This window comes from Embiotoca jacksoni, unplaced genomic scaffold (genome assembly GCF_022577435.1).
Source record: "Embiotoca jacksoni isolate LCO1_2020_lvr unplaced genomic scaffold, fEmbJac1.0.p SCAF_20, whole genome shotgun sequence".
In the NCBI taxonomy this organism is placed as follows: Eukaryota; Metazoa; Chordata; class Actinopteri; family Embiotocidae; genus Embiotoca; species Embiotoca jacksoni.
Window position 1 is genome coordinate 4,370,353 of NW_027185341.1, and position 20,443 is coordinate 4,390,795.

Consider the following 20,443-nt stretch of genomic DNA (forward strand, 5'->3'; position numbering starts at 1 on the left):
CATTTGCTTGGACGACATTTGAGGGCATTTCCCAAGCGACTCTTCTTTAGTAGATACATCAAACGCCGCACACAAGTTTGTATTCACCATCCGTCCCAAACGACTGCCGTGAAAGGCTTATGGCCTCCGCTCAAAACGCAATTAAAAGAACACAGTTTATTTGTTATTTGTTGAAAGTCCTGGCTCCTGACCATTCACAGGCAACAGTTGCAAGACAGCCTCCAAAATCATAAAAAGAGCAGCTTGGTAGCCTGCCACCTGATTTATGTTTGGCATTTTTAAGCAGGCATGTAGACAAATGGACACTCCACTCGGGTTGTTTGTTATTATGTGAGAGAAACCCCTCTTCTCCCCCGCCCCCCTTTCAGACCCCTGCTACCAGCCAAAGCTCACTCCTGTCACAAGGCAGGGGGTCAAGGCGAGGCCAGGGAGTGTTGGCGGCCACTTTGATTGATCTGGCTGAGAAAGGAGAGACAGAGGCTTGCTGTCTGCAAACTAAGCACCGAGACAGACAGAGCTTCTAGATGCACCACTATCCTTACACACACACACACACACACACACACACACACAAGGTTTTATGACTAATGTGCATTTACAGAAACACTTTCCTTTTGCCCGTAGCTGCATACAACCACATTGTGCCTTGACCGTCATGTCTCCTGTCCTTCCAGGGGTCCTATTACTACGTCCGGGTGTCAAGCTACAACATGAAGGGATGGGGGCCTCCACTAGCTTCCACCCCAGCCTGCTCTACACCTTCCAGTAAGTCTCCACCTTAATTTTACATAAAGCTCCCAGTTCACACCAGCGTTCAAATAAGTGCGTCAAGCACCTCCATTGCGTGCGTGTCCTTCCTGAACGACACAATTCTCTTAGATGCCCGCTCACATGAAACGACTTGAACGTTGCATCATTTCGTTCGGTCGATTAGGTTACTCCAACGTCATTCCAACGTTGCTTTGACATCATTAGAGGGATGACAGCTGGACTGTCCTCAGCCAGGAGGCTGGGTGGGTTTTCGGGACCCCCGCTGCGGATTTCAGTGAGTGTAACCGTAGCCTCAGGAAGGTGTTTGGGCCCGGCTGGCAGGAGAAGCCGCCCGGGTTCAGCCAAGAAATTAACCGTGAAGTCATGTGCAACAGCTGAGGTGTTGACCACTGCAAGCTCTGACCCTCTTTTCTCCCTTTCTCTCCATCTATCTGTCTCTTTTAAAAAAATGACTTTAAAGTGTTTTCTGTTGAGCTATGTTTTCATGTAATTTGGATTTATGAGTTGACTTTCATCGCTGCTGTTTGTGTGAAGCATGTAAAGTCTGTAGAGTTAGTACACACCTACTGTAAGAGAGGGAGCATAGGTACTATCAACGTGGGCGTATTGGCACACTCGTTGCACATCTGGGGAACACATGAACATGTTTGTCCTCATCGCACACAGTGTTTTTCACCAAGTGTGTGTATGTGTGTCTTCATTTAAAGAAACTAGGCTTTCCCTCTCTTTTTTTTTTTCTACTGTCCCGCCTCCCTCCCTCCCTCCGACCTTCCCTCCCTCCCCCTCTCAGAGCTAATTTCGATGTTGCGTGTTTGTGTTTTCCATTTGGGCCTACCACTGGAAATATTTGCATGTCTGTGCTGTAGCGCGCGGCGCGGCCCCAACAGTGGGGGCCTTATGCCGGGCCATGGACGCCCATTAAAGGGCCCGCTTGTCTTGTCGGGACAGGCACCTTTCCGGGAATAGAGCTCACCGTGTTTCAGCCCCACGCGCCCTCCGGGGGGCTCTAGGAGAGGGAGCGGGCTTGGGGGCGATGAGGGGTGGGGGGCGAGGTGGTGGGAGGGGGGTGGGTTATCGCTGACACATCCTGCGGTGCTAACACAGAAGGAAGAAGGTGCTGAAGGATCGTTTTTCTGCACAGCCCGTCCTCTACGAGGAGGGAAGTGTGTTTGTGTGTGTTTGTAAAACTGGGGAAGAGGAACACAGCAAGAGAGACAGAAAAACACAAAGAGTAATAAAATGAGAAGAAGATTGAGGTTGCAGTACAATAGCTGTACATTTAGAGTCTTGTGCTATTGGATGTGTGGTGTGTCAACTTTCTTTGGTCTCCGTCAGTGGGGCAGCCACACCGAGCTTAAATCTCTGTGTACATGTGTGCACGCACCAGTTGTGAGCCCAAATATGTGCAGGGCGGCCAATAGCCGTGGTGCTGAGTGGGTCTGTCTGTCAGACAGCACCAGCTCTCTTAAACTGGTGTGTGCTGTTTCCTATAGTACACATACTAGACCTGTTTGTAAAGTTGGACGTCACACATACCTCAGTCTCCACTGGAAGCCTCAGGAAATGGGCCAACTTAAGAATTTTTTGGGGTCCCAATCAGAATATGAACTTATTAGACTGCCACTAGACTGCCACAACAATGCCACATCAGCCAAGTATAATCAATATAACTACTATTTTATTGCAATTAAAGTCACTAGCAGAAAGAAAATCATTCACCTATACAATATATTGAGAGTTTCATAACTTCAGATCTCTGGAGATCTGCTGCTGAGTTGTGTGATTCTGAGCGTGCTTCGAATAAAAATGTTTTCTATGACAGTTCAAAAACATGTGAAGCTTATTTTCATTTTGAGAAATCTTTTCCAGATTTCAATTTCAAATACACCACATAATGTTGATATATTCAAACAGATCACTGAGCTTCATCTCGATGCTCTCAGTCACAACCTGTTTGTGATAAAAGTCTTAGAAGCTTTGAATACCAGAAAACACAAAAATAACTTTAATGTTTGCTGATGTTTCTTCATAAAAATAAAAAAAAATAAAGCAAAACAATACATATCTGGACAGATCTACAATCAAATGAAAACTGTCGGTCTGAGAACCTGGTTTCACAGCGAAATCTAGCCTACATAGTAAAAAGAAGGGCACTCGGAGAGCGCAGACTTCCACCAAGGCCAATAGACCAGTCTTCAATAATATGCAACAACTGTGACAATGTTACATTCGTACTGTTTCTAGTTCTCACGACTGTCCCTGAGTGCTTAATGATGAAAGCTTACTGTATTTAGTTTTAGCAAGTGCACCCAAGAGGATTGCTGGTATCTGTGAATGTGGATTGTGATACTAACTCGTCAGATATCTGGCCCATGGTTTGTCGCTAATAAAAATTTACTGCCGTCTAATGGATTTTGAGATGTATGACATTTAGTGGGTCAACATGCTGTGTCACGCAATGTTAATGAAAGTGAAGATAATTCATGGAAACTGCACTGTGATTTGCACGTGCCTCAAAATCAAATGGCTTCATCTTTGGCCTATGCCACACCCTTCCGCCAAGTTTCATTAACATTGAGCAGGTAGAAAAACATAAACCTCCTTGGCCGAGGTAACCGCTATGGTGTCTCTGTTCCAGTTGTGTTCAAATTGCCAGTATGAGCAGTTTCGTGAAAAATAGTAAGAAGACTACATTTAACATCTGATATACTGAACCTAAATATATATCTAGTAAGGCCAAACACAGTAGGTGATTCAGCTCAGCTCTACGTACCCAAGTAAAAGTGTCTAAACATGGTCTGGCTACTGTAAGATGCGTTGGGAGAAAATTTGACATTGATATTTTGGTTATCAAAAATATCTTACAAATCTCCATGACAATCCATCTAACAGCTGCTAAAATATTTCAGTCTGGACCAGTGGGTTGGACCAACCAGTACCTCCATTTACTCATCTTCACTTCTGCATCAATAATATATTGTTCAGCTGAAAAGAACAATATTTTTGATAAATACAGAATAGAATTTTTCTGATATTATCTGTTTTATATCTGGCTGCAGGTTGGAGGGACATTGATGGCCGCGCTCCACGTCAAAGAGGCCAGAAGGAGGCACTCGACCAGCTACTCGGGCAGATAAAAGAAGCTCACCGCCACTGCATCTGCCATGGTATCAACAACTTCTTGATCGATTTGATGGGCATGTTTACCTAAAAGACCGGAACAGAAACACGAGAGCTTTAACTATTTGCATGGCTGACCCTCAAGTGAAATTCAAACCCCCTAAACCTGGTAGTTATAGTGACTCGCTGTCCTCATTGAGCCACAAAGAAGCACACGTTACCAGGTGTTTTTAAAATAACAGCTCGATGACTACAAATATACTTGACGGTACCCTTAAGATCAGTTTTTAGTATCATTTGAAGTGCAGTAGTGTGACCCTCTGACATTAACCTGAGCTCGTAGTTTTCACTACGCCCATCACATTTTAAATAAACAGAACTGCAGTTTCAGCCTCCGTCTAGTTTCAGAAATGTTCTCGGCGTAAACAAACCGGACAGACGGTTCGATTCGCAGGTGTAACACGTCTCGCCAATTGCTGTGTTTCATCTCACCTTGACAGACACCTTACAATCTCAGGCACGACAAGTACTTCAGGGGCCATACACACTAAGATGGTATGGCACCTCAAAAATAATACCCTCCCCTCTGTCTCAGCAGACCCCCCCCACCACCACCACCACCACCACACCACCACCCCCTTATGAGTCTTTCCATGACTCAGCCCTTCCTCTGCTGAATACCTCTCTCTCTGTGTGACAAAATGCAGATCAACTTCTCTCACACTCAAGCTGTTTATATCCTCAAACACTGCTGGCTGTAAGCTGCTCCCATAAGTGTCAAAACCTGTCCACACTGACTCTTTTACGTGATGGCAAACTGCATTTAGCATTGAGCAAGTTGTCTCTTTTTTCTCTCGCACCCCCACGCCCCATACACTCGCCCACTTACTATTGTCCACTGTGCCAGACCGTATTTGCATTAGGGCGAGATGCAATATAATAGTCAGTATTGAGTGGCTCTTGGTTCTTCAGACGGCGACTGATTGAGCTTGAGAGTTCAGGCACGGTAGTCAAGGTGGCGTGTCCCGAGGTCATGTTTGTTATTCCTGTAAGAGACAAGTCCTGGGCTGGAGTCTGGAGAGGGCATAAATTAACACTGACTACTGCCCCCCCCGCCCGCCTCCCCTTCCCTAACACCCCGCCCCCCACCCTTCACCCCCCGCAGCCCGCCAGTCATCCTGTCTACTGTCCACACACACACACACACACACACACACACACACACACACACACGTGTAAAGATAGACAGGCTCACACATAGATGGACATGTTCACGAACAGACACAAATATTCAAGTACATGCTTTCGCGTTCAACTCCGACTCTCTCCCACACATCCGTGTACGCAACCCCCATCACCGCCCGGCTTATAGCCCACACCACCTTCTCCCTCTTGTCCAAACACTATTAATTAAACTGTGAAAGAGGCCTTGACTAACACAAGCACCCCAGCAGTCGGCCCTACTTGTCTGTCTTACTCAGTGTCAAACAGGGACTAAGGCCAGGAGGACTGGAGCTGAACAGTCGCAAGTGGAGAGAAATGTTCGGGGAGGTGAGAGGGGTCGAAGGGTGCTGTTTTTTCTTGTTGCTCCACCTCGACTCGTCCACCTGAAGAGAAAATTAGTTATTTTCGGGTCCTGAATGAGGGGATTTATTGACTTTAAGTGGCCTGGGGCTGGAGTAAGATCACCTGGGAGGGGAGGGGATCTGCCAAGGGTTTTGGGACTCGGTTTTCTAATGAGTTGGGAGGTGCGTTATCTCACCAACAAGCACCCACACAAACACAAACACACACACGCACACACGCGCACACACACGCGCACACACACGCACACGTACGCATACATACATACATACATACATACATACATACATATATATATATATATACACATACACCTCTCTCTCTCTTGCCTCCAACCCCCTCCTGGCCCACTAAAAATAAACATGTCCCCACAGACTTAACTGACCTCCCTGTCAGTGAGTGGCAAAGGGTTAAGACACATACAGACATACACACACAAATTACTATAGCTCCTTGGCTCCATGCATATGGCTGTAGCTCAAGGCATGCCACGCTCCAGCAGCTATAGTATGCGCAGGTAAACACACACACACACACACACACACACACACACATACGTCTACACACAGTTAGTGCTCTTCTGGGAGCTGAAAGCGAGTGGCTCCCTGTAGGCCCATAGTCTGCCCTTGGCAGCCAGCATGACTGTCAAATGGTACCGCACCAGTGGAGAGCATGAAATGTCAAAAATCATTCCACTCCGACCATGTTGTTGGACGTGTCAGGGTTGTTGTCAGTTAGGTAATGGCCTGCCACTGGAAGAGACATGTCTAGGGTTGGTCAGGACTGAAGTGTTCATTGGTTTAGCAAGAAAATTGGGCAACTAATCACAGTCATGGCACAATGTACAACAAGCTAATAAATTATTTTAAGCACCCGAACTTTAAGCACCGAGGGCATCATGATATAATGTCAAGTAATCTGACTCAGCTTGTTGCTATGAAATTAACAAAATGTTTTTTCACCGTCTGTGTCACAGAACCGTGCAAAGCTCCAACACAAGCAAGGAAGCACTCGGTATCCAAAAGCCTGCGCCACCTCTTCCAACCCACCAGCAAATTCGTCAAAACCCTAAAAAGGTACATGAACATTCATCTGTGAAGAGTGAAACGGGAGAGCTTCATGTGTCAGAATTTAATATAAATATTAGTAGTTAGCATGAGTAAATGGTCAATTTATGTTTATAAGTCTGGATTTATGTTTACAGTAAATATCAAAGACATACCGATGACTAGTGAACACATTTTTTTTTTCTACTGTAACACACACTTCTTCTGTGGTCCTTTCCAGGGGTCTCTATCTGACATCCATACTCTACAGAGATGACAACATATTGGTGACTCCAGAGGACCAGATTCCTATCGTGGAGATTGAAGATTCCTACTCCAGCTCACTCATGCAGGACTTTCTCTGGTTTACCAAGGTAGACAGAACCAACAGGAAGATGAGAGAAATAAATACTGTATAACAAGATGTTTTGGATTATTCCTTAAATAAGATTGATCTTTTGCTAATTTACAAAATGCATTATTAGATTAGCCTATCACTCACAGCCTCAGTCTGTGATTGTAGTCTGGAAAACCCTGTTTTCATGAAGGTTTGCTCAACCTGTCTGAAGGGCAGACCAATCAGTGACCAGTGGGTGTGGCTAAGTGGGATGATACAGAAGTCAAGTGTTAGTTTCGAATCGTAGTTCCAACAATTGTTGTACAGCTAGATGAACCAATACAAATCATTGTAGCAACCAGAGCAAATATCAAGGAATTGAAGCTTGGTGAGTTTTGGCGCAAAAATATGTCATATGGTGGTCAATGCTGATTGGTTAAATGCTGCTCTGATAGTTTCAAAATGAACCCGAGGTGTACGGCCCTTAGGATGCAAAGACTAGAAACAATCACCAATGAAACATTGCCAGAACCTACCTATTCAGACAGTGAAGTTGGGTCTGGTAATACCAGATCAGGGTATCAGGGTATCAGGGTTAATGAGCACATGCTACGGGATGAATTTGAAAAACCAGCAGATATTACCTGTCCAGCTTTCTGATACATGAATCTTAACCCTACCCCAGGTATCCTATCTTTGGGAGGACATTTCCTGGCTGCAGCAGTGCCTCAGCCCGTCCCAGTCATCCTGTTCTTGTACTCTGCAGACACGCCTCAAGATGCTGCAGGCCGTCTCCCATCTACAGGTTGTGCAATGGCTTTGAACTGAAATTGTAGTGGCTATGACCTTGTGACTTCAGTCTGAAAAATTCTAGTCAATGTCATCATTCTATGTTTCTGTCCTGCTGCTGGACAGCAGTGGCAATTAATATCTGATGGCTTTTTATCAGGGAATGCTGGGAACCCAGGACCTTGGTCAGGTGTATTATGAGCCAATCAAAGACAAGCATGGCAACGCCCTGCTGGTGCTGCTGAAGGATATGAACACCTGCCCCAACCTGGATGGGGTACGTTGGACACAGCTTTGTAAACTGCAGCTCCAACGCAAGTCCATCTCGTCCCCTGAGGAGCCCACTGCCTTGGACATTCTCCTCATCACACTCTCTGTAAGTCCTGCAGGAAGAGACGCGCCGTCGTTGGAAGTTCAGTTTTGGAAAACCGATTATTTCTGCTCATGTTTCAGAGACAGGGTGCTTCCACAGCAGCTAGGAGTGGTCCTGGGGTTTGTCAGCAGGGGTTGGTGGTTAATCAGTCTCATTCTTCGCATTGTTTGTTGTCCAGAGATTTGGCAAGATTAAAGTGTAGTGTAAGGGGACTTTGTCAAAAACAAGATGCCCCTGAGCATGTAAATACTGGAATTGCTGTTTTGTTTTTAAAACTCTCATTCACAGAAAACCAAAGCTGACATGACAAACAGGAGGTTCTGCGGCCGAAACAATAGGACCGTAAATTGAAATGTGCTTCCAATTACAGTTCCTGCTTGTGCCGACACTTTTTATTTAGACGAACATGAATCATCGTGACTCCGCTTGTCCATTTATCACCTTCTTTGTTAGGACACACATCGAATTAATTAAAATGCCAAATTTCAGGTCAAATCTTGGCTCCCTGCCAACCCAACACGAACGTTAATCATCTCAAAGTCACTTTACTTTTAGAGAGGTTTATTAAGGCAATTTGGATTAAAGCATGTTGGATGTAATGATCATCTAATCATTTGACTGTTGTTATTTAGTGTGATGCTATGCGGCTGTTTTGTTCAGAAAAAACACAATCTGGAACTCGACCACAAGTTGATTTTGTCTATATAGTCCAGTAAACCTGATACCATTGTTGCAATGCTGTTTTGTCTCCAGTGTATATTGGTTTTGCCTTGTGGTTCCAAAACAATGGTGGCGACTCCCTTTGGCAAAACCACAGTTCAGTGAAGTATTTATTTTGTGGGCAGTTCTGAACAAATTGTATGATGAAATACATAAAAATGTGCTGATGGGATATTTCGCAGCGCTGGCTTCCACTTAAAACGTGTCGGAACTGAAAAGCTTCAAGGACTGACTCAACAGCAAAACAACACTGTTCAACTGAATATGGAGGCAAAACTAGAATCCTCAGAAAAGCAGCTCCAGACAACACAACCTCTTACGTCGTCGTTGTCCACCTGCTGTTCACAGGAGAAGCTGGCATATCACAGGCGTAGCAGGAAGCTTTTGTCTCCAGGCTTGTACCTGGGCTACCTGAAGCTGTGCACATCGGTGGAGCAGATCAGAGCGCTCGTACCCCAGAAACTCCCCAACGTCCTCTGTCACACCAAAATCCGGGACAACAGCAATGTGTCCAGGTGAGGATCCTGTGTCACTTAATGTGGCTGCAGTGTTGCCAGTTGGCAAAACAATGAAAACGGCATTGTTTTTTTTGTGACCTTTCAGAGAGGAGTGGCAGTGGCTGCAGGCCCTCAGCTCTCTGGAGGAGTCGTTGGAAATGGACCACGACGCACAGAGTGCCCCCCATCGCTTCCTGCAGGACCTGCGCAGTGCCATCAAGGACCTGATGGCACACATCAACATCGCTGGCAATCAGGTCAGAGCAAGGCCGGGGTCAAACTGAAGCTGTGCGTGACCTCAACCTGCAGCAGGGAGCAGGGCAGGTTTCTAGAGTGAAGAGATGCCGGTTTTGAGGAGTATGTCTGATGGGGCCAGTGGAAGCATACGGTCAAGACAGTAGCAACAGCACAGAGCTATTAAAATGAATCCAGTGGATACTGAGCCATTTCTGGTTAAACCACTAATTTTACATGATTTATCTGAAAAAAATGTGGTTTGAATTCCAGCCCAATAACAGTCATTGTCCATTTGACTTTTACCACCCACTGTTTCAACGAAGGGACACTATAAAGAACTTTACTGCATCTATGTACTGTAAAACGTTACGTGTCCGTTAACGTAATATAGAGTATATTGATATATGTATTGATAGATTAAACTTGTATCCGAATATAGAACTGAGCCTTTTATGTGTTTTGCTTTCCAGAGAGGGTTTTTTTGTGATTGTTAAGATAAAACAATTGCGCAGCAGCTTTTTCTTTCCAAAATTGCGTGGCAATTTGCAGTTTTATGTTTTTTTTTGCAGTAAAATTGCGGGAATTAGCAAAAATTTAAAATCATTTACTACCTAATGAAGAAAGAGTCATGTTTAATTACATTCTATGGTAATAATCTAATTTTTCATCATAACTGGACTGAATTGAAAGAAACATGGGCTTAAAGTTGTTTAAAAAACAAACATGGACAGACAGTCTGTGACTGCAATATTAAATACATAGGCTACATCTTCTGTAAAAAATAAGTGCTTTAAATGCTTTTTAAATGCGCAAAAACAAACACTCTCTCTGAACTAAAAGGATATATAAAACTCAACTTTGGGAGCCTAATTCTCATGATAAGATTACAGGTGACAGTCACGGTTTGAGCGCAACCAGTTGCTCACATTTTACAACTTACTACCGAATAAAAATGTCCTTAAATTAAATCGATTTGAAAAGATTAAGAGCTTTTCCTGCTAACGATCTTGATTATTACAGCGTTGCACACGGAAAATATTGCATACATATCAAATATTTCAATGGACGTGATCAGTATAATGACTCTACTGTAAAGTCTAGGTTAGTACTTGTGGTTCCCACCGAGATCACCTGTCTCTGTGTGTCTAGGTTCAGGACTTCCGTATCTACAGCCAGGAAGTGTTGGAGTTTGGGGATAAAGTGTCTTTCCTGCTCCTCCTGCCGCCATCAGATGAAGTGTGCACAGCTCCTGGTCAGAATAACCCGTACTCCCCCCGCTCCGGCTTCCTCACTCTGCCCCTGCAGATCTTCGAACTGGGTCAGTCTATCAAACTGTAGGCAGGTTCATAATCACACTGCTGCCCGTAAAACAAAATATTGGACACCATCTGCCGTTCCTCTATGTGTCTCTGCATTTACTGGCATTTTGCATTTCTTTTCCTTTCCTCCACAGTCCACTTTAACGCCTATTGCCCCGGTTTCATCGGCCAGTACTGCAGGGTGTCGGCTCTGCTGGAGCTGGAGTCCCTCATGTCCCAGCAGGCACTACGGGAGGCCTTCTCTGAAGCTGAGCTCCTCGCTGCCAAGAAGAAACACCAGCAGGTCCAAGAACACATACAGGTATGACCATAGCTAGCATTCAGTCAGCCCGTAAGGACAAATGAAGGGCAGTAGAGCCCGGACATGTCGTTTTATCTTCCTCACTGCTGCAGCATCAAGCGGTACCATCCTATGGTGAATGATGCACAGATGGAAACCAACCCAGTCATACATTTCTGAGGTTAACTTTTATGATCTCGATGACTACCACAGCAAATGGAGGAGGTGTGGCGGGATGCGAGGTGGATTATGGATGCCTTGCAGTATGCCCGTTACAAGCAGCCGACAGGAGGCATCTCCATCAGTTGGATAATTGACTTATCCAAGGAAGTGTTGCCCGAAAAGCCTCCGTCTACGTCCTCTCAGCTGGACTTCATGCCCTCTCCCATGCCTTCACCGGAGCCCTGCCGCAAGCACTCAGGTCAGAAACATGTCTCATCCTGTGGTTTTATGACAGAAATGTTTGAAATGAATCCACAAATTCTGATAAATATTCCATTTTTAATCAAACTGCCTCTCAGCAAGCCCTTTTTTTTTCTGACATCCTTTAGATTTTGCTGGCTTATCAGATGAGGAAGGCTCCTCTGAAGTCTTCCTCACCACCGACAGCGACTATGACTCGAGTCGTGCCCAGAGCCCCCGGGAGCTGGACCTGTTGCCCCCCCTCCCCCCTCTCATCCTCTGCCCCCCTGGAGCCCTGCAGTTTGCTGCGCAGCGACGGGAGCGGCTCGGGAGGACTGATGTGTCTCGGCGGGGTCGGACGCGGAGGCGGAGCTCTACGAGACTCCACGCCGGACGTCCTCCAGGCCTCAGAGCCGCATCACAGCAGGGAAGGGGAGCGGTGCGGAGGAGGAGTTCGGTGTGGAGGAGAAAAGCGAAGGGGGGCGCCGGAGCTGTTCGACAGCGACTTCATCCTGCCCAGCAGGCAGATCGAGCTGCTGCACATCACAGAGAAGAGGCAGGCCTTCTGTGTGAGAACCAGCAGTCTGGAGTTCCCCTCCGCCACGTCAGCCCACCAGCAGCCTTACTCCTACCACACCACCTGCCCCTCGCCCTCCACCTCACCACAGAGAAGATGGCACCGGCCCTCATCAATGGACCGCTGCTGTTCCAGTGAACGCTGCCAACCTCAACTTCCACCCGCACGTACGTTATCACAGGACAGCGGCACCCAGAGACTGTCCTCATCGTCACCCGCTGCTCTCAGAAAAGGCTGCCACGCCACTCTCAGAGTTTACCCGCAGTATCGCACAGGCCTGCCGAAGGAGACCAGCGTCAAGGTACCGATATGTTTTGACCCGATTTTAAACTGCTGCTCTGTTTGTGTTCATGCTGGCAAAAGCTTAAAGACTGCTTCCCCTCCTGCGTTTCAGCTTTGTGTAACTTCAGGCACGTCAGCGCGGGAGATGGTGCAGCTTGTGGTGCAGGAGATGAACGTGGTGTCTCGGCGCCTGCTGGGCAGCGGCGGCGGCGAGGAGCAGCAGCAGTGTGTTTACTACAGCCCCGAACAGTTGAAGCACTTTGGCCTCGTGCTTGTCGTTGACAACAGAGAAAAGTGGCTCCAGGACGACTTCTGTCCCCTGGAGCTGCAGAACCCCTGGCTGAAAGGCAAACTGTGTGTTCGCATTAAGGAGTATTCACCACTAGCGCTCAAACACAGCCGGGCCACCACAGTGTGATCCTTCCAGGAGTGAGAGGGGCAACGGAAACGTTTAAGGGTCCAGACTCTCTTTGGCTGAATGTGTATTGAAAGCGAGGAACTGACAAGTTGTCTGTAGCCTCCTGAACTCTCTTCTCTCTCACTGTGGGGATGCGTCCTCAACTGCAGTTGTAACATGTGGTCACACTCTCTGCTGTGTCCTTGTTATCTAAACTGCTACTCTAAGAATCTGTTTCCGTGAAATCTGTTCTCCTGTACATATGACCTTTTTTTTTTTTTAGGAGCGTTTTGTTTTTTTTAGACCCTCCAATGGACACCAAACAAACAATAACCGAGTGGAACAAAGAGAAAACAGCTCTGTGCGCTGTCAGAGATCATTGGGCAAAAGATTGCGATGCTGGGCGAGATTAATGGAGCGTCACTTTGACTCCTGTCGTGATGGACGCCAGTACATCGGGCCGTGCACGTTGCCAAAGCGACATGGGCAGCAGCATCGTCGCCTCCACCAGCCACACACGGACGCAGCTTCTCCTATGAACTCTCCCATTGTGTCGTTCCCAAAGAGCTGTCGGCTGCAGCCGTCCGGCCCCGTGTTCCCAGGATGTGGGATCTGGATCTGGCCCAGAAGGCACAAGTACAGAGGTGGCTGCCGTCTCTGCTCGGGGACGCATTCGGCCCGACGATTTGGCCCGTCAGCCTGTCACTCAACTGCTCTTGGCCACTGTACCATCTGGTAGCAGGCAGCCAAGCAAGGAACAGGGAGCATGATAGAGAGTGAAAGAGGAGGAGGAGGAGGAGGAGGAGGAGGGTGGAGGCTGCATCTCGTAGAACCTGGCACTAACTCTCTGGTGCTCTTTTTTCCCCCTTTTGCAGCAACAACTTCTCTGTAACATTAGACTCAGTCATAGTGTAGCTGATACCATCATTTCATCTTGCGAAGAAACACTAAATAAAACCAGCCAATTTGGGTTTTCAAAACAGAAAAAAAACAAGCAATACTTTTTACTTTCGATGGGGAAAAGCATGTAAGCCTTCCGGAGTTGCGCCGAGTACATTTGAAGTACTGTAGTCATGCCGTGCTAAAACGTTAATCAGTTCGGTGTTTTGCTGTGTTTGGTTCAGTGGTATTCCCAGAGGCATCAGAAAAAGGTGCCCTTCAGTCTAGAGCAGGGTCTCCCAAAAGGGATTCCAGTGTGAAAGGGATGACTCAAAGTTGTTGAGATGTCCAACGTTTCGAAGCAAAGTTACACACCTGTACTGTACATCCCCCAAAACGGCTTCAAAATAAGGTCTACGTGAAAGTTGAGTGTAGTTCTAATGACACACGAGAGACTCTTTACAAACAGTCGCAACCTGCAAGGTGAAGCTCATTTTGCTGGCAGAGACGGCCGGAGGCACCGGCAGGCAGAAGAGGAGCGCGTAACACAACTGTTCTCGACACACATCAGCAAGAGCGTGACCAAAAGCTTGTTAGTCTAGCGTCACACAATTTCTACTCAGATTTTGGAAACCACATCTCAGGACTCCTTCAATACAAAACACTAATTTCTGCATTATAGTTGTATTATCTTTTGTGCGAAGCATTCGGAGGCGTCTCCCGCGCGCTGGACGACAACCAAGCAGCAGCTTCTGAGACTGAACAATGAAGGCAAAGCGGAAATGTCAAAAACTGCAGTTTGGCAAATGGCCACTTGAGGCTGGCTCCTAAAGTGAGTCAATCCGCGTAGGAAAGACCGCCGTGTTAAAATGTGCCGACGGCAACAGTGCTCGCTGGGCTGCCAAAGTTGGCCAAGTGACCTTTACCTTGCAGGTCACAGAGGAGCGTCCGGCGTCTCCTGTGACACAAATTCGATCTCTGTTGAGTCTCTTTACAATTAAAGGAGCTGAATTTATCAGAGCCCGATCGATTTACCAAAATTGTGATATATATACCATCACAGAAATAACAGTATCAGTGTATGTTATATACAGTTATTTATAATTATTACATGAGGTTCACTGTTTATCCTTAAACTGTACAATATCACTACATATCTTTTAGTCAATATATTGATATCAGAATTTTTTTCCTTCCTAATGTTGGCCTCAAAAGTCCAGTGTCGGTCGGGCTCTAGTATTTTTCAGATGAACCACCTTCGGTCTCCCCGCACGGTAAATGAGGCCTCTTAGCAACCTAAACTTTTCTTCTCGGCCGATATCAAAACCACTACATTTGAAACCGAATTGTTTACAACTGAACATCTCACGTTAACCGAAACTTCAGGCCGTCGTGTTTTATTTCTTTCTTCCGTCCTGCTCTGAAATGTCAAGCAGGTTTCGCAGCATCGCACCACTACAAAGACCTGCAGCGTTTTCAAATGTAGCACCGGAAAGGTCCAAAGGAGACATCGTGATGGGGGACGCCGGTGGACCTGGCCTCAGTTATCGTAGCATTCCAGGTTCACAGGACGCCGTTGAACCCGTCCCAGGCGGAGCTCAAAGTGTTTACAGAGTTTAACTTTCCCTACCAAGATGTGTTTACGTGCAACTACTGTATAAAGATGTCGTAAGACAAACCGATGTTAATAATGAGTTGTAATTGGTCTTACTGATGGCTTGAATTCTTGTGTTAGCGCTTAGATGTCTTCTTTATTCACATTGTTTAAAGCTGTTTTTTTTGTTTTGTTTTGTTTTGTTGTTTTTTTTAACGAGGGCCGTCTGCAAAAAAAACAAAACAAATCACAGCCAGAAACTGAACTGTGTGCATAGACAACAGGAACCAGGGGATGAATGCACTGTATCTGCCCCGAAATGTGAAAGAAAGGGAAAGGGGGAGGGGGGGGGGGGGCTGTCTTCATTACAGAGGTCAAAGATCAGAGAAGTTTACAAGCTGTCGTCTCAAGATTGTGCCGAATGGGGAAAAAGGGGGTTTAAATTCCCTTCTCCAGTCCAAAAAAAATAAATAAATAAAGGCCCGTGTTTACAAGGAGCTGTTGGCAGATCCATCAAGCAAAGTCATGAAGGAGACATCACGTCACTTTTTTAAAATCTATTTTTATTGAACAATAAATGAATATTACAAAACGAAGGCCTCGGTTGTTTTTGTGGGTTTCTCCTCTTTTAACGGACGGCCGTGCACCAGCGCAGGAAGTTTCTAACCTTCACGTGTGTCCCACTGAGCAATAACAACATCTTATTACCTTTTTACACTTCTTGTTTCACAGATTGTCCGCTTTACAAATTCAGCGGAGCGCTCTTTCCTACGCCGAGAGCTGAAAATCCCGTCAGGATCAACGATATTTTTTTGGCGCACCTCATCAGCCGTAAAAGCCATAACAAGCTTCTATTTCAAGTGTGTGCGGATCAGATTTTCTTTGGGGCTTATTCTTTTAGTTTGGAGTTTCAGCCTCATGTGTGATATATTCCCAAAAGCCATTCATTCATCTGATATGAATGACAAATAGAGGGCTCTTGTCGTCCCTGCAGATCCTATATTGCAATGACCTCATCACTGTTCGCCACCCAGTTGATGAAAAGCGAATGGTGGGCAGCTGCAGGCCGAATCTCAAGATTGTAAGTGGCGGGCCGGGACCTCACGAGGCCTACACGGTGCACTCGCCAGGGATGAACAATGATGTCACTATTTCGTACGTTGAGGAACTGGTTCCACCGTCAGTTTCGGAGCGGGTTTGAACCGGGGTTCAGGCTTAGCATTAGGAAAACACTTGACATAATGACGTCCCGTTCAGCAGTGTCAGGGCGATGCTGTGTTACCTCAAGCTTCACGTTCTCAATGCAGTCCTGTAAAAAGGAGATATGCATGTTTGCGGAGCTGAGACAAGCAGACGCACAAGCAGTATGGTCAAGTTGTTTCCGTTTCTGGAGCTGTATGACTATTGTTCCTTCAGCGGCAGGTTTAGTCAATAATGTATATTTCCATCACTGTAATTTAATAAAGTCAGTTATGAAATCCTGCTATTTTCAATATTGTTCTGGATTAAATCAGTTGCGAGTTCCCGCGGAATGTTTCACAATAAAAGCCTAGTAAAGAAATGAAGGGGTTTTTGTCCTCTAGCGTTTGGCTAGAAGACTTTTAATTTGAAAGAATACAGGAAGTATTTAGTATGCACACATAATGCAGTAACTTTAATAAGGCGGACGGTAGCTTCACAACCTGTCTTCGAGTTGACGTCGTAGATCAATCAATACCCCCTAAATGTTAATATGACAACTTTGACCAATCCACTAGTTGTTGTTTTTTTCGACTCTTGCATGACATTTGCTTCCGAGCACTTTAGAAATGTAAATGAATTTCCACTGGATCAAGAGAACTGTGACCATCCAGGTTCCTCGCTTTGAGAAGAAAGTAACTGAGCATCGTTGTGGCGCGCTCCAGTACACTTATTATGTGAACTGGGCTGAAGTGATAAAGATTTTCTTTTGTCGATGCACTACTGGGTCTTTACTGTCCAACTTTAAACGACTGAAACTCTTGAGTGGGACTGAAGGCAGACTGCCTGGCTGCTACAGTAACTCACTATCGCCTCCTCACGTAAAACGTGGTATTACAAGACAGCACTTAATTTGCACATATTGCACCTTTAAACACAAACTGAAAACAGCACGTCAGTGTACGGCAGCAGCTGCAGTTTTGCTTGTGCATTAATACATCTTTATGCTGCGCAGTTCTGTTTATGTACAGTGTGTTAATATGTTTAGTTGAATCATGATCCCGGGGTTGAATTCTGGCTGGCCAGCTTGCTTTCAACAGGCTCATATCACAGGGCACCCTCGCTAGCGCCATGTGTTTTTTCAGCCCTTGAGCAAATAAAATGCTGCATGCTTCCCTGTCAACAGATCCTACAAACACTAATGTGGAGATGGACGCACAAACACACCCACGCAAACTTACACTGGTGCACACACACACACACACAGCACGCTCTCAGGAATCCTGATATATAGATGTGCAAACGCACATGTATAGCACGTGGAAGATTTACACTTTTGTACTATATCAGGATGAATCCACAGACTTTCCCAAGCAGCTTATCACACACAAATCATGCCATAATGCATCCCTGCCAACACACTACGCCTTTAAGAGCAGCCCTTTACCGTTTATTGACAGTAACTTAAGAATTGTACTGGAATTCTGACACCTCCTAATTTTAAACCTTCTGACTCCAGGAGGACCCGAGCTAAATATAACCTCTGGCATATATCTGAATGCCTATAAAGAAAACATTCCAAAAACGCCTTGAATAGTGGCTATTCATGCTCATAAAAGAGATTCAACATGGACGTGCTTAGCTCGGGCCCAGCAACTTGTGACTCATCAAAAATATCTGCATCCAAACAGCAGCGAAGCGAAGTTTGATATCAGGTGAATCATTTGATAGGTGATTTCAATCAGCGCTCCCACCGGCAGAGAAGTACGATTCTGAGGCCGTTGAGCCTCCCGTACAGGAACTGAAAGAGTCCTAACCGCTAATTGCGCGTGATCCCCTGCTCCGGTTTGCGTGCGGCTAAACTGGTCCACCTGAAAAACGGCAACCGATGCAGCTTGAAAGTGAGCAGACTTCAGGCCCTAATCTGCTCCGACTCAAGAGTGCCCCCCCCCCACACACACACACACACATACATACCTCTTGACCCTTCCTGAGGTCTTTGAGGATTAGGGGCCAAACGGTCAGTCTACACCTTGGCCAGATAACACACACACACACACACACACACACACACACCTAAAGCGTACCAGAGTGGATCAAAAAGTTCAGAGATTACTCCTGTTGCAAGACAACAATGCGCAGCACCGTTACGCGCATGGAGCATGGTGACGTTTTGACCTTCATGAGTAAGTACTCAAGGTCTTCTCGCTTGACCGAGCTCCGCACCCAAGTTATACCTTTTTGTGACCACCGTTGCGCCCACATTGGGGATTTCTCCACGGACACGAGCAGAGAGTGCGTGCTAAATTTTTGTGTCGAACTCTGGAACCTGTAAATGCTTAAACGGTGATGAAGCAATAAAGCCTGTAGTGGTGCTTTGAGTGACATTTGTGTTTGGGAGGGGCAAGAACTTCAAAACTGTCCAAAACCCAAAAAGGACTTTTAACAGGGGCGCAGAGGCACTTGGATATTCCAACATGGCATCGTTAAAAAAACGCGCCAGGTCTCTCACCCTCCACAACACAATCATTGCTCCCTACCAAACCCGGTTGCCGGATTTGGCTCCCTATGACTTCTTTCTGCTCCCCGAAAATTTGACACCAACTTTGATGAGGGCTTTCAGCTCAAGTTTCAGGCTCGTGGAGAGATCAAACATGGACCCGGACCAATGGTCAAAAAAAAAAAAAAAAAAAAAAAAAGACTTGTGTCACTCAGGTGCTGATGTTGATCGATCAACAAAACTTGGAAAACGTAATCACGAAGCTTACATCTTGCCACTGCTTCATGCAGGTACGAGTGCTGCACACCGTTCGTGCACCGTTGGCGCGCAACAGGCGCCGTCTCTGATGTTTGTGATCCACCCTCACGTGTTCCACCTGTTTGGTTGCGTACGAAACATTTCTCTCCCATCCTCCCAAATGGATATAAATCGAAACTGTGTGTCCGTTATTTAAAGTGTGAGCTGCACCGACGCCACGGTGACATCCCTCTTTCCTCTTCATTTCTACACCAACTGATCACCTGTTTCACCCCCCACCCCAACCCCACCCCACCCCCACCCCCAGCCCCTCACATCCACCGCCGCCCCCTTGCCCCACCCTGCCTACCACCAGCCGATCTGAGCTTGGCACTTACTGGCGGATTAGCAGCAGCATATGTGTGTGTGTGTGTGTGTGTGTGTGTGTGTGTGTGTGTGTGTGTGTTTTTGTATCTGTGTGTGTGTGCAGTGGGTGGGAAAAGTGAAGCCTACCACTACTGCATCATTCATTTCTCTCTCTCTCTCTCTTTCTCCCTCCCTCCCTCCCCAGGGCCCATAAACCTTTAAAGCACCTATAAAACACTTGGCGAGGCCTTTTTGAAGTTTTTATGAAGATCTGGCTTTATTGTTCCCAAGAGATGAGCCCCGCTCCGCTGGCGCCTCGGAGCTTTCTGGAAGTGCCAGTGAATTCAGAAGGGGGGGGGGGGGGAGAGGAGGAGGAGGAGGAGGAGGTGGTGCTGGGTGGTAGCAGAGGAGGGAGTCCCAGGGAAAGAAGGGCTATGGATGGGGGTGAGCCCTGCGGAGCCTGTGTTTTTATGCTCCCCCCCCCCCGTGCATATGTGTGTGTCGCGTTAGTGCATATGTGTGTGTGTGTGTGTGTGTGTTAGGGTGGCGGATGAACTGCAGTGTGAACAGCGGATGGTGACAACTTTATCTTCGGGTGCTGAGTTCTGGTTCTTTAGGTAGATTATAGATTTAAGACACATCAGATCAAATACATGCAAAGAAAGTTGTAATAAAAGCACATGTGCTGCAGCATGTGTGTGCCTGCGTATTTGTTCGCAGACGATGGGGCCAGCAGGTTGCGTTCTTGTTGTTTGAAGTGGGGCTCTGTTGTTCTCATAGAGCTAAATGAATGGAGCCGGACCCCCCTCCATCTGTCTGATCCAGCGGCACCGGCCCTCCCTCCCAAATCCCAGCTCCGACGCCCGACGCACTGGCCCCCTCAAAGGAACAGTTGGCAAACGGACGGCCCATTAAACAGGCGAGGGCGACGGGCCCTCACCTCTGAGCAACACTTGT

The 20,443-nt window shown here is 46.5% G+C and overlaps 1 protein-coding gene across 3 annotated transcripts in view; it reads left to right on the plus strand.

Moving 5' to 3' along the window:
• Window positions 1-15,788, plus strand: part of ankfn1b (ankyrin repeat and fibronectin type III domain containing 1b) — a 115,700-nt gene extending 99,912 nt beyond the window's left edge. For 2 of the 3 annotated variants that reach the window (XM_069155748.1, XM_069155749.1), the window contains 12 exons: window positions 675-765; window positions 3,831-3,938; window positions 6,452-6,551; window positions 6,763-6,895; window positions 7,544-7,663; window positions 7,808-8,023; window positions 9,089-9,255; window positions 9,344-9,494; window positions 10,624-10,792; window positions 10,928-11,094; window positions 11,287-11,494; window positions 11,625-12,281. In XM_069155748.1, coding sequence (XP_069011849.1) covers window positions 675-765; window positions 3,831-3,938; window positions 6,452-6,551; window positions 6,763-6,895; window positions 7,544-7,663; window positions 7,808-8,023; window positions 9,089-9,255; window positions 9,344-9,494; window positions 10,624-10,792; window positions 10,928-11,094; window positions 11,287-11,494; window positions 11,625-12,190 — 2,196 coding nt within the window. In that variant the 3' untranslated portion in view covers window positions 12,191-12,281. Of the gene's footprint in view, window positions 1-674; window positions 766-3,830; window positions 3,939-6,451; window positions 6,552-6,762; window positions 6,896-7,543; window positions 7,664-7,807; window positions 8,024-9,088; window positions 9,256-9,343; window positions 9,495-10,623; window positions 10,793-10,927; window positions 11,095-11,286; window positions 11,495-11,624; window positions 12,354-12,446 lie in introns of those variants that run through there. The other variant, XM_069155750.1, reaches the window with a different exon arrangement.
• Window positions 15,789-20,443: the final 4,655 nt, after the last annotated feature.